Source organism: Camarhynchus parvulus, chromosome 3, assembly GCF_901933205.1.
Source record: "Camarhynchus parvulus chromosome 3, STF_HiC, whole genome shotgun sequence".
Taxonomy (NCBI): Eukaryota; Metazoa; Chordata; class Aves; order Passeriformes; family Thraupidae; genus Camarhynchus; species Camarhynchus parvulus.
Genome location: NC_044573.1, coordinates 20,777,233 through 20,795,684, shown reverse-complemented (window position 1 = coordinate 20,795,684; position 18,452 = coordinate 20,777,233). Strand labels below are relative to the sequence as shown.

At 37.6% G+C, this 18,452-nt stretch overlaps 1 protein-coding gene across 2 annotated transcripts in view; it reads left to right on the top strand.

Annotated features, from left to right (window-relative positions):
- Positions 1–3,409: 3,409 nt before the first annotated feature.
- The window catches only part of CENPF (centromere protein F), a 37,709-nt gene continuing 22,666 nt past the window's right edge, over positions 3,410–18,452 (top strand). Inside the window, exons 1-9 of one of the 2 annotated variants that reach the window (XM_030945321.1) lie at positions 3,410–3,543; positions 4,016–4,218; positions 5,572–5,768; positions 7,081–7,196; positions 8,135–8,226; positions 10,545–10,809; positions 12,314–12,516; positions 15,229–15,354; positions 16,996–17,124. In XM_030945321.1, the coding sequence (XP_030801181.1) occupies positions 4,057–4,218; positions 5,572–5,768; positions 7,081–7,196; positions 8,135–8,226; positions 10,545–10,809; positions 12,314–12,516; positions 15,229–15,354; positions 16,996–17,124 (1,290 nt within the window). In that variant the 5' untranslated portion in view covers positions 3,410–3,543; positions 4,016–4,056. The other variant, XM_030945322.1, reaches the window with a different exon arrangement.

Below are 18,452 nucleotides of genomic sequence, written 5' to 3'. Positions count from 1 at the left end.
GCATGTGATCCATTAGACAAGACAGGTAACCTCAGTCACCTCCTCAGTACTAGGAAGCCTCCCCACTGGTGGTAGGCTGTACTAGCCAGTGTGATCCCAAAAAATAGAGCAATTGTAGGTATTTGATCCATTAATACATTCCTCCAACTGACCCTAGCACAGGTGTAGGCATTGGCACTTCAGTAACAGCTTCAATTGGTACATAAAAATACTGTAATACTCACTAGAGAAACAGCCCCATCTCCACTGGGGACAGAGTTACAATTTTTGATATGTTGTGGTCCCTGATTTTGTTAATAAACTGGGAAAAAAGATTGTGCAGGTTACTTCAACATTTTTAAGAGCAAAAGGCAGTTGAGAAATAAAAGGTGTAAGGTTCCCTATGCATCCCAATGGCATCCACCTTAACCTTCATTCTGTTCACCCAACAAACCATGTGTTCTGTGAAAAACCATGTGAAGAATAGGGAATCTAAGGGTGTACAAACAATCACACGTATTTTACAACAGTAGCTCACTGGTTCTGTTAGTGCAGACTTAACTGTGCAGCTGCAGTACTGACACCTAAACAGCCACCATCCTCTCAGTTACTTTCTTGCATTGGCAGAGATGGGGAATTTTGTTTTCCAGAGGCAAGAGGCATCACTTAGTACAGGGTGGGGTTTGGGTGAGGCAGAGGAAAATGATCCATCTTCTCTTTCACACCCAGGCTGGCAGAGTGTCTGCCTCTGGTGCCTCCCCAGGGAAGCTGGGAAGGTGGAAGCCCACCAGACACAGAGTACCCAGCCCATTTATCTCTCCCTGGGTGAATGGGATTGCTCCAGCTCCTCAAGTGCTCTTTGATGTGCACATGTATTTATATACACACTTACATGAATTTGGCCTTTCCTGATGGATTCTGAGTCCAGTGAGGAAGCATATGGAGGAGAAGCTCCGTCTGGTTTCCACTTCTTGTTGTATCCAAGAATGGAGAGATTTTCTCATCAGAATTTCTTTTCCTTTTTTCCCTTCTGGTTTTGTTCCATCACATGCTCTGACAGAAGCTGTAGCAATACAAATTTAACCCTTAGTTGTTTTTGTATTCTACTTACTGTTCTGGACCCTTACTAAAAATTGCAGTAAGGAATGCAGGTGAGAAAACATAAATGGTGATCTTTGGCATTTGGCAAAAACTGAATGGAATTTCAAGGACAGAGAAAAGCCATTTCACAAGACTTGAGATAGTCTTTGCTCAAAATCATGGGGAACTCTAACACAGGGGATTTTGAGAGCCTCTTAGAAAGACCTAAAGAATTCTAGCCAGTAGAGAATAATGAAAATAATTACAAGTGTTAGACAAACTGATGGTTATTATGAAAAGATCATTTATAAGTTGTTATTATTTTTTCAGAGTATTTGATCTTATGCATGTATCTCATAATTCAATCTTACATTTACTAATATTTTTATTCTTATATTTACTTCTGATAATTAATGTCTTGACACTTACAAAAGTATTGTGCAGAATAAGTTGATGTGGCAAAAGAAAAAACAAGTTTCTGTATTCTTTACGAGTCTTTTTATCTTTCATGATAATTAGTTAATTCCTGTAACAGTTACATAAAAGTTTTCAAATATGAAAAAATTATTTTGCAACTCATTAACCTGGTACAAACCTGACCATTCTTAGAAATCAGCTTCAGAAAAAGTGTTTTATCATATTTAAGTTGACAACAGTGGTCAGGTTCCCTTCCTTTAGCGTCAGTTATCCAGATATTAATCAGACTGCATCTTAAAAGCTCTGCACACACCAGCTGATTTTTCATTTTTCATGCCTTGTAAGAACACTGGAGGCTGTCTCTACTCATTCATCCCCTTCTGAAAAATATGCCACCAGTCATGGAAGTTGAGGCTGATTCACTGAAGCTTACCCTGAGGGATTAATCATGATGAACTAATGCTAGAGGTCCATGTCCACCAGTAATCCCACTGTAATATCATCTGTAGAAAATGAAAACTCTTCAACTTCTACAATTGATTAAGCAGCATTTTTTACTGTCCCATGGGAAACACTTACTGAAAGTAGCATATAACGAGTATTTTATTCTTACAGAACATTTGCCCCTTGTCCACCATGCAGAAGATCCTCTTCAGTTCAGACTGATTCTCAGCTTTCATTAATTATTTGGCAGTACCTGTTTCATTAATTATTTGGCATTGTGTGAGGGTTTTCCACTCTTCTAAAGTAGTTCCTGCTCCACTGCTGCTCTGTGCTGCTCCCCCAGGAACACCTGCATAAAGTTCACCATGGAAATTTCTAGCCTGTCTGGTTGTTTTGGGGTTTTTTAAGCATTATTTGTGAAGAGGTATTTATGATGGATCAGTTCCATCACTGCAATGGCTTGTTTTGTTCAGGAGACAGTTGGGAGATTTTTTAACAATGTGCTGGTGGGTTTGTTGTGCCGTGTTTATTTATAATCAGAGCTCTCACCAGCTGACTGGTGAGCTGTTTAACTTCTCACGGAAGATTTGTTTGACTCGATTTCCTAAATATGATTAAAAGAACAGTGCTTGAGTAAATATTCTCAGAACGATTATGAGAGACAGAACATTTAAACAGGTAAAATGACAATCAGATCATAGAATCACAAGTCACGGATTCGGATGGAAAGGAACATTGTGCTTCAAATCTGAAACTCCCCTCAGAGAGGCGGTCCGGGGCATAGGGAGGGGAATACCAGGGGGTTTGAAAAACCAGTCACGGGTACCCAGGGAACTTCACAGGAACCTTAGAATCCTTCAGCCTCCACTGTTGCCGTGTCCATTCTACGCTCTGTGTTAGACCATACGTACAAACTATTTGGGGCTTTTTGACTGAGTTTGTATTTCTGGGCAGACAACGTGTAATATTGGGCTAAATTGCCTCCCTCTCCTGAAAAAAAAAAAAAAACTAAAGAAAAAACGAACCCCAAACCCTGGGAGCAGAACTGAATGCGAAAGCGCTTCGGGATCCTGCTGTTGATCTTTTCCAGTGAACGGGTGACGACCGGGATAGAATGTTGTCGTTCCTTTTCTCAAAACTCAGCTTCTCTTTGGGGTCGGGAAAGTGGGTTTGGATAAAGATGTGACGCCGCCGTTACACCTCACAAATGCCGCTCCCATCCCTTTGCCCACCGTCATCCCCTTCCCGCCCCGCCGCTCGCCCCGCCCAGCTGAGGGCACTGCTCCGCCCAGCTGAGGGCAAAGGCCTCGGGGGCACCGCGCGCCTGCGCCGCCGCCTCCAATGGAGTTTGAACGCTTCCGAACCAGCCACTCAGGAGGGCGGGTGGCGCCACGCTGCGCTCCCATTGGCGGCGGGTCCGCGGCCGCGTGGCTAGCGGCGTGGTGAGCGGGCCAATCAGCGCGCGGGTCCGCGGCATGGCGGGGGTGGGCGCAAACGGCCGCGGGGCGGCGGCGCCGGGTTTGAGTTGCGGCGGGAGCGCGGCCGCCGTGAGGGCTGCGGGTACCGGGCTGTGGCGGCAGCGGTGGCAGCGGTCGCCGGGCTCCGGTCGTCGCTTGACAGTGGGTGAGCGGTCGGGCGCGGGGCTGACGGTGGCAGGCAGCTGCCCTGTCTGTGAGGGCTCGCTCCGCTTGTCGTGGATCTTTAGTTCTGGGTACTCTGAGATACCCCGAGCTTAGCCGTGTTGCTTTGAAAGTAAATAAAGAAGCGTTGCTGGAGCCTCCTACGGAGCCGTGTGTTTTGGCGAGGAGACGCCACCTGAGGTAGAGCTGTCAAATGCAAGTCTAAGAGTATAAATTCAGGTTATGCCAGGAGATTCGTTACAGCGAGGTTTTATGATCTGCTCTTAATTGCCTACAAGTGTGTCAAAATAGGACTTAATGGTTTAAGTTGCTGCTTGGTGTTTAGATCAAGAAGCCTGTAAGGTTGTGGAATGTTGTATTCTAATCGCTGCTGAGCTTAAAAGATGCGATTTCTTTAAAAGGGACGCTTACTTCACCTCTTGGAAGGTCTCATTGTAGTTGTCTTTGTGTTTCAGGCATAACACTCCATTCTATGTGAAACAAGAATCTGGCCAGTATGAGCTGGGCTGTGGAGGAATGGAAAGAGGGCCTGTCCCCCAGAGTTCTGCAGAAGATCCATGAGCTGGAAAGTCAAGTGGATAAGTTTAAAAAGGAGCGTCAGCAAAGGCAATACCAGCTAGAGACTTTGGAGGCAGCCTTGCAGAAACAGAAGCAGAAGGTAACCCAAAATGTTATTCTTCATGCTAAACACTGTTATAACAGTTTATTTTCTGGTAATTGTTAGGGAATGGGTTAGTGTTTTGCTTCTTCTCCCTGACTGAAAGGAAAGGTAGCACAGAATTATAAACTGTTAATCTTCATCATACTTAATACTCATCACGTTCTTCCCTCTGTTTAGTTCTTTTTAGTTGGTAATATAATTCCTGCTTCCTATCTGTTTGGCATGATTGTTCATTTCTAGTTATTTATGTGTACTTTGAGGTTTTTCTACAGCTCTTTATGATTAGGAAAATAAACATTTTATTGTTATACTCGTTAAAATCCATGATAAGGACTGGGCCTATTTTATATACCACAGCTGCACAGTTGCCAGCCTCTTCCTATTTCACCTTTCCTACAGATACCTATACTCTTAGTTTATGTTATTCCTTAGTCTTTTCCTTGTAGATACTGAGGGTTTAGGATTTGGTGTTCCTTTTAGTTTTTTGGGCTGTAATTTTACACCTCATCTAACTCTACCCTGTCAGCCTTTTAACCAGGGGACTAAAGACTGATTGGTCAGGGTCCTGCCATGCTTCAGGTCAGCAGTGACCCATTTGGTTCAATTTTGTTCTGTATTCTTTGACTACAGCTCAGAGACAGTTTACAAAGGTTGCTTGTTATTCCCTTTAGATTGTTACAACTTTCTAGAAAATCTTTAGCCTGGCAATTTTCTTTGAGTTTCTTCTCATGAGTTTCCAGGAAATTGTTTCAACCATTCCAAGGAACTGCTCTGGTCCCCAAACAAAAAGAAAGGGTGCTTTAAAACTCTCAGAAGCAGCAGGTAATACAATTGTCAGTCAAAGAACAGCACTGTGCCAAATATGAAGCCCCTTGGATGTTTCTCCAGGGAGGAGAAGGACATCTTTCCTGCCAGACTCTCTCTTCAAAGCTGTGACCTTTAATAATTATTGTGCACGCTTTGTGGAGTGAGCCAAGGTCTTGTGGCTGCTGAAGATAAGCTGGAAAGGGAAGTGAGATGATCAGTGAAGAATGTGGACTAATGATGATTATTAGTATTTAGGGATTGATTAATTTTTTGAAGAGCTCATATCTCATCAATAAATAAAAACTGTTAATGTCACTGAGTTGAATTTTGGAAATGTGAGTTTTGTTCATACCCAGGAATATTTAAACAATGTGTACGTTTGAGGTTTTTAGAGCTGTCAGGATTTTGAAGTGTTAGGAAGAAAATAACAGTATTGTGCTGAACCCACCACAAACATCTGAACTTTGTGTTACTAAAATAATAAATGCACCAAAGTATAGAGAGGAGCTGATAACTTCAAAAATGTCTCTGTGTTCCAACTAGGTTGAAAGTGAAAAAAATGAATCTGCAATACTCAAAAGAGAAAACCAGAGCTTGATGGAATTGTGTGATAATCTTGAGAAAACAAAGCAGAAAATTTCACATGATCTTCAAGTAAAAGAAGCTCAGGTCAACATTCAGTCAGGTCAGCTGAATTCCTGCAAGAAGGATATTGAAAGGCTAGAACAAGAACTGAAAAGGTGAGGACTTGCTGTATGTCTCTAACATATTTACAATGGTTATTTCATAATTTTTTTCCTTATGCCTCATACATGTCCTAATAGAAGCAAATAAAGAGGAAGCTGTGTTGCTCTTTCAATTTTTCTTTTTTTTTCTTTTTTTCTCTTTGATTTTTGTGAAAACTAAAGAGAGTTGAGGTATTGACTGCTGTGACAAATAATGCAACACAATTTATGGCATGTAGAAATACCAACTTTGTGTAAGGAGTTGCTGAGATCCATCAGTGAAGAATCTAGTGAGATTCAACAGGGTTGATAGAACCCCACTAATGTTCTCTGTATCTGCTGTCAAATGATGGGACAAAGAGATTGTGAGCTGAGGATATATGTGTTCCATTTATCTATTCCCAAAATTAAGTCTAGTTTGCAGAGTTCCCCCTTCCCATTATATTATTTTATGTAACTGTTCATTACAAAATATCAGTTACTGCATGTACCTCATTCTTGACCATTGTTTGTGATTTTGTATTTGTCTACCTTTTGTTTGGTACATGATCATTTGCCACTTCATCCCAACTGATGGTCCTCTGGGAGAGGAGTTCTTGGCATTGAGCTGTAAAAGAGAGGGAAAATAAAAAGGCAAATGTGGACTCATTGATGCAGTGGGCTACAGCCTGGGACTATCATCAACCTGTGCTCACTGAGCAGGACAAAAGCTCCTGTATGGCCTCTGAACTAGTTATATGTTTTCATTGGATGCCCTGGTATCTTCCAGCTCACAAAATTCCCTCAAATGGGTTGTCTGCCGTGGTATTTTGGGTAGTGATGTAAATGGAACACATGACAAATACACTGTTGACTGGAGAGTATTCCCTTGCATTTTGATGAAGTATGCATAGTTTTCTGGAAGTGTGCAGTATCAGAACATAACAACTGAAGGTTGTGTTTCCTGCCATAAGGAAGCTCACTGAAGAGTAAGAGTTTGATATTCTTAGTGCTTACAGTGTTTTGGGTGTGTTTAGCTGAACTACAGCTTCATACAGTAAGACCTCAAGGAGTTCTAACAGATTTTCTTCTACTTGGGGTTTGATTTTGTTTTTTAGCTGTGACTCCTGTGTAATTGATTAACTATGTTGAAACTCTAAATAAAATAGGTCATTTATATTTTTGTGTCGCACCACCTAAAAATTTACAATGATTGTGTCTTGACTTGATCGTTAAACTAAGTCCTTAGAAACATATAATTTATTAGTGTATGTCAGGCTCTTCAAAATAGCTAATTAACTTTGTAGTTTCCATTATTAACTTATGCTGCTGCTTTTTTCCTAAACAGATGCAAATGTGAGCTTGAGAGAAGTCAGCAAACATTGACTGCAGGAGATGTATCATTCAGTGGCACTCCACAGAAAAGTTTTACTGCTCCTTTAACACCAGCTCAAAGTAATAATGGTAAATGATCCTTTTCTTCATCCAGCACAGATAGTTGACTACAAATTCTAATTTGTAACACCCTAGGTTTCAATTTTCAAAATATTGCTGCAGATTGAACACATCACAAATATTACATTTTTTCAATGCTATATGGATGGACATGGAATAGTAATAAAATATCCTTCAGTAGACTGCAGCAATCTTTTGAATGCCTGTTCCTGGTGTCAGCTCTTCTCATATTGTGGGGGACAAATTTGTCCCTGTACCACAGGTACTTTAACTAAAATGCAGTCAATAGTTAAATGTGTTATTTATTTGGAAAGGATTTTTTTGCATAGACTGTTACTGTGCATGATAATCTACACAATCAATGCTCTATATCCATTTCAAAGCATCACTTCTGTCTTCAAATTAGTAGCATCAAAAATATTTCAAATATTTGAATGAACTGGAAAAATGACAGGAAGTTTTCTTAAGTGGAGAATTCTGTGGTCAGACATCCTTGTGCTCTTTGTGCTGGAAAACTTTGTATTCAATATTACATATGTTACTTCTTTCAGTGCTCTGAAGGAATGTTCTGTGAGTTTGGCATCTCTGTCTTACTCCAGTGGGAAATCTGAGATAATCTCTTGCTCTTGTTCCTTTTACTTTCTTTATGCATATCTGTAAAGGCGTGCAGTTAGTGGCAATGTCAAGCATTCCACTAAGCATGGCACTCCTGAAAGAGAGATAAGATTAAAACGATTAAATGATTAAAAGATTAAAGTTTACCTAACTTTATTTAAAATTGTATTCCTGGGGAGATATTTTCCTTTGAAAGCTGGATTCTTAAATTCATTAAGATAATTGAATCCTAGAACATTTTAAGTCAGAAGGGACCCATAGGGGTAAGAAAACCTGGTGGATTGGGTGAAAAACTGGTTGGACTAAGGCAGATATTCATCATGTCTTTGTAGATGCTAAGTTTGAAGAACTAGAAGAAAAATACAGGAAAAAAGTACAAGAAAATAAAGAGCTAGAGTTACAACTGAGAACCATCCAGCTTAAGGTAAGTATCTCTTAGGAATGGTTTGTGTGGTATCTAAGAAAGTAACCACTGAGTGAACTTGGAAAATGAAATGGAAAACTAGTGAAAAATATTACACATCACATAAAATATAATTTCAAAAGAAAACGAGAGAGAATTAATCTGTGTGAACTGCCATTCAGAAGTAATACTGGAGAATTCAGAAAAGCCATCCTCTTTGAATAGCAAAGGAAAGGAGGACATTAAAAATGAGAACACATCCTTCACAAACTGGAAGTCTCCTGCAAGCAAGGACAAGATAAAACAGTGTCAGTTATGCCAAGTTAAATACTATATGATAATAAAATAACCTTGAAAAATATTGTGAGTAATAATTCACACCTAGAAAATAGAAACCCATAAATCTTTCAAACATATATGAAGGAGGGACAGTGTTGGCTAATCTCTGAGAATGAGATGAATAAAATGTGAAAGCCCTCAAGGAAAAAGTCATTGCAGAAAATGTGAAATAATTTTATCTTTGATACTTACTATGTAAAGGTTTAAAAACTTTTCTATATCAGCCTTTTTTGAATCTGTAGCACAGCCTCAAATTGGAAATCAGAAGTAGTCTTAAATTAGATTGATAAAATTAATAGTAATTTTAAAAAATTCACCAGATACAGAGAATATTTTCCCATTAATTGATAGGGCACTGCAGTGTGGGACTGTTTAATCACTGTGATGTGCAATGTTGCCTTATTCTTCTCTTGACACTGGAAGGGGACAAGGATGATGACATTAGAGAAAAATACCTACAATGCTGCTTCTTGGAAATACAGTTTAGTCAGGCCAACATTTTGTCCTGGGCAAATTGTTAGAAACATGACTCGATATGTTTATTGAAGCATGTGTAGGCGTATGGAGAAAAGGTCAACATTTGCTGATAAAGGCAAATCATGCCTCATATTTCAGACCTTTTGGGGGTTTTCTTTTAAGAACAAATCAGAAAATGCATAAGTCAAGTGCAATTCAGTGTAATATTGTTGGATATACACTGATGAAAGGGAAATAATTGGATAAAGGGAGTTCTTGCAAATTTAAAGATTCAGTGCAGAGTGGCAAAAAATGGTCCATTTTTACTGGAGAATGGTCAACAGAGGAGTCTGAAAAGGCTTAGTAAAGAGACCTGTGCTATTCAGCATATTGATTAGTGTTCTGGAAAAAGAGTTAAATAATAGGGTTGAAGGCCACACAGTATTTTGTAACACTTGCAATAATTAAGATGGTAAGTAAAATTCAGCTTAAAAAAGAATAGTGAAATAATACATCAGGAAAACATACTTTGAAAAAGGTATACCTTTGGACTTCTAGTCTATGATTCCAGGAAGCATTTGTTTGTCATTGTGGCTAGTTCTGGGTTCAAACTTATGTCTGAGAAGCTATGAATTTAAATGGCATATAGGGGAAATGATTACTGGATGCATGATTAGTTTTCTTTTCTTCTTTGTTAACAAGTTATTTTACAGGATTTGACACAGCATTCTGGGCAATGTAATATAGATTTTTGGTCTTGGCACAGCTGTTGCTAGATAACAGCATATTCTCTGGTTTGACTGAGAAGTCACACTGGATATTACATGGTTTAGGGATTTAGTTTAAGAAAAAGTAATTCAAATGAGCTGCATTTAAAAATCCAGTTAAAAAAGCAATAGGGGCTTTATTGTTTGCAGTTTTGTTTGTTTGGGGGGTTTTTCACTTAAGAAAGAAGAAAAGAATTAATTTTTTTGCTCTGTTGAATTTTTCTGTGGGGAAATATTGAAAACTTGTACCTGAAGATTTTATTATAGCAATTTTGGAATACTCTGTTTGTAAGTTTAAATAATTAAATGTGTTTTGAATTTACCTGTGGTTCTCCAGTAGAACTAAATGTTGGTCAAATATCAGATATGTTAATCTAGACTGCTCTATTTTTTTTTTTTGCAACTTACTTGTCTTCATTTGCCTGCAAAAATGTAGGCTTTGATTTTAAAAAATGTTTGAGTTTAAAAACTCCTCTTTAAAATCACAAAAATTTATGTATGTTACTTATACAGATACACAGGTCAAAATTCTTTTTTGATATCCTGGTTTGTATTTACAAGTAGCAGCTATGCTTGGAATCTTGGGCTGAAGTTATTTAATTTACGTAGCATAAAAAATAATGACATGTATTAGGGCTTTGCACTGGTGGGTGCTGCGACGTTAGAGCTATGTGGAATGATGATGACCTATTAGCTATTAATGTTAAATTAGCTATTTTGTTTTATGTTGGATAAAGAACTGTGTAAAGGTACATCCTTTTCTTTTTTTGGACACAGAAAATAAACCAGCCTCATCCTCAAAGCTCTTTGAGTCACAGAGAGATTGCCCGGCATCAGGCTTCCTCATCTGTGTTTTCATGGCAACAGGAAAAGACACCTAGAAATCCAGAAACACCTGCAAGGGGAAGTTCTGCAGTATCCTCCTTTCCTTGGGATAAAGAAACAAATTCAAGTATTCTATCAGAGAAGAATGAGTTTGACAACAGCTTTGCTGAGAACTCAAATTCCTCCCTCATGATCCAGCTAAGGGCACAGAACCAAGGTATCTGATGCATTTCTTTAAGACCCAGAGGCAGCCTCCTTTATAGTTTCATGAAAGCTGGTGTGCAGATAAAAGCAGACTATTGGAATTAGTGCTTTAGCAAGGAAAAGAGAAAGATACTTGCTGTTGCCTTTGGCAGCTGGCCCTGTTGGCTGCTGGTGTATTTTCAGTGATCAGCCATACACAGAGATCACCTACAAGCTGTAGTATCTTTTGCACAAGGGGTATAGGAATTAGAATGGAGCAGTTTGTATTTTTGGGCTGAGTAGGGGACATTTTCTAAAAGGAAAAATGCCTCTTTCCATTAATCCCATTGCTCCTGGAGCAATCTTCTTAAAAAACCTAAAAAAACTCTTCAGGATTTCATTGCATCTCGCTGTTTAATTTAATTATATTTATTCCTTATTTTTCTATACTGTTGATACTTTTGACTGAGCAAGAATGTCTTTAAACTTTGATTGAACATGCTTAGTGCATAACTGAGTTGGTCCATGATGGATGTCACTGGAAGCACAACATGAAGTACAATCAAAACCCAAGATATGGTCATATATTGCCCATAGTGACATGAAAAAATAATCATTCCTGATACCTGATAGTTTTAAGAAAGGAAATAGCTGTTTTGTTGTGGATTTGTTGCACATTCACTTGAGCCTGCTATTTGTACCCTTTGGACAGCTTTTCCACTGTTTTATGAGTCCTCAAGCTCTCCAAACTCTTCATTCAAATACCTCATATACAGCTTCAATTTTGGTGGCTTTTTCAGCTTGGAAGCCATACAAATTCAGAATCAGGAAGACAGGACTTCTTTCAACAAAAAACCCACAAAGCCGGATAATATTATTTCTATTATTTCTGGATAATACTTCCTGTAGCTGACTTATATTTTCTACTGTGAATTGTGTTTCTACTGTGTTGTGGTTTTTGGAAGATAAACTCTTACTGATGTATACTGTGAGAATATTAGTTTGTCTACTTTTATGTGTATGCAGTTTTGAGACAGGAAAAAGATTAAAATACAAAATGGGACATTTACAGTTACCAAAAAGTTGAAAAGTCTTTTGGAAGCACAGTTGTGCTAAGGAAATGCTTGTAGTGGATATACTTATTAAAAAAAAAGTCATCGTTATTTCAAGTGACATGTTTCTGCATGTTTAAAAACAGTAACAAAACAAACAAACAAAAAAAAAGCCAGCAAGAGGAACAAATTGTCTTTGCCTTTGCAGTACTTGTTCCTGAGCTTTCATGTTTGTGTTCTTTCTCATGAGGTAGGAATTACTGATTTACAATCAACTGTCTTTCAGTCTTGATAGTTTTTGTTATTGATGTCTCAGTAGGAGACAGTTAAAACTTATCTTAACTTGCTGAAAATTGTACAGGGTGTCTGCCTGTGCCAGGAAATTGGGTTGTTATCAAACATTTTAAATAGGAAGTGGAAGTGTGTTGGAAGAAGTACCTTCCAAAGCATAAAGTATCCTTAATCTTTACTGTTTTTTAAATTCAGAACTAAATTCCATTATTAAAGACCTAGAACACCAATTGCAAGCTCAAGAAAAACTGAAGAGGTCCCATATGAATAAACATCAAGAGACTGAACTGGAGCTGGACAAATTGAAGTTGGAATTAACAGAGAAGGATAAAATTCTAAACAAAACCAGAGATAAACTGACTCAAACAAGCACACTACTTGATCAAGCTACCACTCAGGTAAAATGTTGTCTCACACATCTTCTGACTGTCCTTACAATTCTTTGTCACTATTCCTATGTGTCAATTTGCAGCCATTTAGTAAGAACCAAGGCTCTCAGATTAAGTTTCTCGAGAGTTTACTGAAGATCAAGCTTTGAGAAGTATATGCTAGTTTGATATGTATTATGTGTAAAAACATTAATACATGTAAGCAGTTGCCCATTTTCTCAAAGGTTCTTACACCACCTGAAGAAATAATTTTCATACTCTGGTAAGATGGACTCAAATTCTGAAAAATATATCCTGATCAAGTTGCATAGAGCAACAATGACATCTGGTGGCAAGTTTTGACCTGAAAAAGACTGTCGTATCTTTGGCTGAAAATCAGAATTTGCTGCTTATACTGCAGGATGTTGTGGGGGCATAGTCCTTGTATTGTAAATTGCTTGTTTTAAATAATGTCTAGGTAAAAATGCAATGCAAGATTGAGACCATATGCAAATTTTAAATGGGATTTCACAGCCTAATCCTAGGGAGTTTGAATTCATAGTAAAAATCAAGAGAATAGTACACTTGCTTAGTCAAGAATTTACAGAGTGTATGTGAGTAATACACATAAAAATCTGAAATGGTTCAGGTTTTTGCTTGTAGTCATGTGCAAAAGGAGAATGCCAGTGCTTAAGGTAATTTAAATTGCAGAAGGTAATAAGTAAGTGTTTTCCTTGATTAATCAAGTTGCATTACCTTCCTAAAGTCCCTTTTCACAACACGTAACAAATTTGAAATTAGTGCACTGATGTAATAATTCCTTGAATCTTCATATTTTCATCTGTATTTTAATTTTTTTTTCTCCACTAGTGATTCATCTACAGTATAGGGAAAAAGATGTTTTTGTGTGTCTTCTCTGGGTAGAAAAATTACCTGTGTTTGTCAGCAAGTTTCTGCATGCTACTTAAGTATATTGGTGAGCTAACATTTCCCACAACTCCTGTATTGGCCCTTAAAAATAAACCTTTGCATGTAAACCTTGATCACTCTGCCTTCTCAGAGAGACAGCAACATTTGCCTGTTGATAATTCTGTGAGGAACTAGTTTAGGGGAAGTCTTGGCTGGGTAAGGGAAAATCAAACCCCTGACATAGTCCCTTGACTTCATAAAGTCACTGTCATCATGGTGAGTTTGTGGGAAGACATAGCTGACCCAGTCTGACAGCTCAGTTTCTCTGAAAAGGGCTTAATTTTAATTTATTTGATTCCAAAAATGACTTGATTCAACTTCCTAAAGATTAGGGTATTATGTATTTAATTTTCCCTTGTTATTTTTCTGTGGGTTTAAGAGAGTGGGATTGTTTTACTAAACAATCAAAGGGATTAAAAGCAGCCCAAGGGAAGGGGCAAGGTTGTGCATGTAGAAACATGCCTGGGGAAGAACAAGGAGAAGTGGGACTTGCCACCATGGGAATTGATGTGCAGCCCATCCTTTAGGTGCAGTGCATCTTGTCCCAGAAGGTTCCTTTGGTCCTGCCATCTGAAGGTGACTCCTTTCTCTTCTGTTTCTTCTTTCTTGCCCTGGAATTGGATCTCTGCCTGCCCACTCTGGACTTTAAAAATAGAACTGTATTGAGATTTTAGATTTAGTTTGTGCCTTGTAGCCTGGATTTAATCCTGGCAACCTCCCTTGTACACTTCTCTGTCACTGGTACTATTCCCAGACCTCAAGCCCAGCACCTCTGTGTTTTCAAGTATTTTCATTCCTTGTGAGATCTGCAGCCTTTCTGCAATCACCTTTCCATGTGGTCTTACGGAAGTTCACAATCTCTGCAGTCTCTGCCTAATATCTGATATCACAATGCAACTACCTGCTTCTTATTTTCTTAATTCTTACTGTTTCATTTACTCAGTAAACAGCTCTTGTTGTCGAAGAAAGAGTCCCATTCACCCTTTGCCATTTTTTCTTACTCTCTAGGGAAAATAAAGTATGTATTTGGCATTAACAGATTTGGTCTGGAATAAAGTTAACATTTTTTTGTTCAGGAAGTTAGGTGAACAATGCTTCACTCTCTTGGGTGACATAATATTGACATAATCAACTGAGTTAAATAACAAGTTAATGTGGAGGTGAACCTAGACATAGCTTGCTGATTTTTTTAAAGTTTAAATTGAAAAAAATACTGTTATTATAAGCTAAGATAGTTGCTTCTTTTTTCTGTCCAAATCAACTTGCTGAATCACTCTGAAATTTGGTGGAATATCCACTTATTTTCAGTCTAAACATGTAGTTGCTTAGCAGTTAGCAGTGGTTCTTTAGTTGGTAGCAACCTGTGGTACTGAAAATGCCATCTATCAAAAAATCTATCTGTCAAAAACATTGGTTTTCTTATTATTCTAAATATATATAAAGATATGTTATCTTGTATATCATCTAAAGATGTATTTATTATTGTGTGTGTGTACAGTCATGTATACACATTTAATACATATATATTAAAGTATATATACTCTTTCTATACATACACACACATTTCTCACTAACATAAGGAAGAAGGAATGAGTTTTGTAATTTGGATTGCTAAGAATTTATATGGTACCAGCTGAAGTTACTGTGGTTATATGAATGCTCGAACAACTGTAGTAGCTGACAGCAGTGAACTTTTTGTGTGAGAACTTATCTATTTAAATGAAACATCACTTGCACCTTTAATACTTATGATTGATAACTAAATTATTATAGGTCCAAATGTTGGAGCAAAAGGTGAAGCGATTGTCAGAAGAACTGAATTGCCAGAGACAAAATGCTGAGAGCACTCGTCAGTCTTTGGAACAGAAAATAAAGGCCAAGGAAAAAGAATACCAACAGGTAAGACAAGGAGAACTTTTTAACTTTGACTTCTTGAGGAGATGAAATCACTTGGCTTATGTTGTGTATCTGATTTTCTGTTAGTTGCAATCAGATTTGATAGAGAGGTAAAAGTTGCAAAGGCAATTGAAAAAATGGAAAGCAAACATTGCAATAGTGGGGATAGTATTCACTGGAAAATAGAGGACATGTTTGAGAGATAGAATGAGATGCAAATCCATGAGAAACCAGGCTCCATTTTTCATAAAATTATGTATATGTGAGCTCAAACTTAGTAACCAACTCAATTATTTCTGTGGAATTTGAATTAATTTTGCCTTTATTTCACACAGAAGAAAATAATTTCTTTAGTATTTTATCTCTATTATTCTAATTTTGGTTCGTGCTCATAAGGTGTTAATATAGTCAATTAACATAAGTGTCTTTAATTTCCTTCATGCCGGCTCTTGCAGAGAGAAGAATAGCACTATGCCTGGAATTTTTCTGTAATGAAGTTATATTTGGTATTAACAGCATTAATACTGATTTGGATTAGGACTAAACTCTTTGTGTTTTTCTTTTTAAGCTTAATAAAGTAATCAGTGTTAGGAAATCCAAGACACAGATTCAGAAGTGATAGTGCTATTTCAGATGGGCATTTTAAGGTGGCTTTAGGGATTGAATATAAGGGCATTGCCCTGAGGAAGACTGCTTGTTATGTCAAATGTTTAACCTGAAACCTTTTCTCTAAGGTATGTCCAGACAGATAAAATAATTGACAGAGAAGTGCTGGTGGGGTAGCCAATAAACAGTGCTGCTACCAGCACTCTTGAGTGAAAAAGTGATTTTATAAAGTCTGTTAGTCAAGATGCTACCTCAGGATCTCAAATTGATACTGAACCTTGTCTAGAAGTAGTAAATTGGGACAATTGATCTTTGCATTTGAATAGTTGTAGCATCACTGTATTAATCAAAAGATGGGTTGAAGGCCTATGAACCTTCTGTCCTGGTTTTTCCTTTTTTTAGTTAGCTAAATAAACACCTTCATAAGATTAATATCTTAGCCCACATACTGCCGTTCTAAATTGTTCAGCAAGGCCATTAATTGAGAAGAATTCTTTTTTCTGCAGTGGTTAGGATTTGTGAGCTGCTACAGGTTCTTAAAATGTTTGTTTAATGTTTATTTATAATATTAGTCTGTCAAGTCCTATTTAAAGGCTCTGTGTTGCATCTTCTTGCAACAAAATTTGTGCAGTATTGTGGAATAAACCTAACATGTTGTATGGTAAGTAATAGCAGAGATGAACTTGTCTGTTTGTACTGTAATGTAATTCTAATGTGAAATTTACCTTTAGTATGAAAATTTTTAACACTATTACTTTCATAACTTTTGGATTCAATTTTTTTCCCTTTCTGTGACAGGAATGTTACAGTAATTAAGTTCTTAAGCAGATGACATACATTGGATTAATGTCATTCATGCCTACGTGACGTTTGCCTCATGAATTAAAGCTGTGTTTAAACTGTTTGCTGTGTAAGACAAGTGTCCCTGAGCAGGGAGTACCTGCTGATAAAAATCATTTGTTATTTCTGTAGTAATCAAAATAGAGACTTATTGTGGTCATGTATTTATTTCTTTGCTTCTCTGCCACTGTTTTCTAGGAACTGTCTTGTCAGCAGCGCGCTTTGCAAACACTGGATCAGCAGTGCAACCAGATAAGAAACAAACTGAATCAGGAGCTACAGCAAGCCAAAAATGACTTCAATGTTCTGCAGGCAGAATTTGACAAAGTAGGCTTTTTTTAGCATTAAAATCCACCACTAGAGTGGCATTTAGTTGTCTCAACAGCACTGCCTTACTTATACATAAAGCAAAAAAATAATTAATGTGACATCTTGATGTTTTTACAGTATGTATTGGGTGTTCTGTATTTATCATTTCTTACTGAAATACTATGTATTTAAATGTGACCTATAGGCTTTTAAAAGTTCGTGGCTAGTCTACTTCTCACAGGGAAGAAGATATAAATGCAGGCAGTGCAAGTAAAATAAATCTGAGAAAGGAGCAGCTAAGGCTGATCACTAGACACTTTAAGTAAAAAGAAAAAAAAACCCAAACAAAAAAACCACCATGCAGAGGTGTAGTGTGATGAGAGGGCTACTGACCGACATGTCGTTGCCCTTTGGAAAAACAGATCCATTTTCATATTCCCTAGCCATGCACTCCTCATGCGGTCCTGGAGAGAGCTGATAGAAGAGATAAAAAAGCAAAGAAAATATTACATTTAAATTAGCATATGTGTCTACAGAACCAAGTGTTTGCTATCAGTTTAACTCCCTGAACTGGTTCTCCGCAAACTCAGATGAGTGTCATGGCTTGTGTAAGGAAGATCAGTATGAAGGAGCTCTTCCACAGCTTTGGCAGCAGCTACCTATTAAAACACTTCAGTTGTCACAAACCCCCAATTTTCAGTAGTTTAAAAAGCAGCACAAGCCTCAGGAGTGGGTGAACAGAAAAGATCCAAAATCCTCCAAACACCCTTGAGAGCATTTCTCAAGGAGCAGAGTTAACTGATTTTCTAAAAAGGGCCGCAAGTTCTTGAAAGTTGTATTGAGAAGCCCCATTTGCAGGCATCCTAAACTGAAACATCATTTATAAAACTGCCAACAGATTTCTTGCAGGCTTGTTTTATTTTAGTAGCATAGCTGTGGGGCTACATTCAGTCAAAAGCTTTTACTGGAGGTTTCTTTATTATATGCATATTCTTTTGTATAGGCTTACTGAAAAATTGATTAAATTGAGAGGACAGTAAGTGCCTTTTCCTTCCTTCTCAAAGAAAGATAATTTACTTGATGACCTTGGAATAGATCTCTTTTTTTTTGACTCACTAGTGTCATTTCCTTCCTTTTTAATCTGGAGTGGTTTAGAACTCTTTCAAAACAGTTAAAACCAGTTCATTTTTTAAAAAAATCCGTGTCAACAGAGCAGTAATTGCAGTTATGATCCTAACTTTGATTCCCATAGCTTAGCAAAAAGCCAATTGTATTTCAATCTCATTTCTATCCTACAGATATCATTATGGTGATGTAGTTGCAAGTTGGATGAATTAATCTTGTTT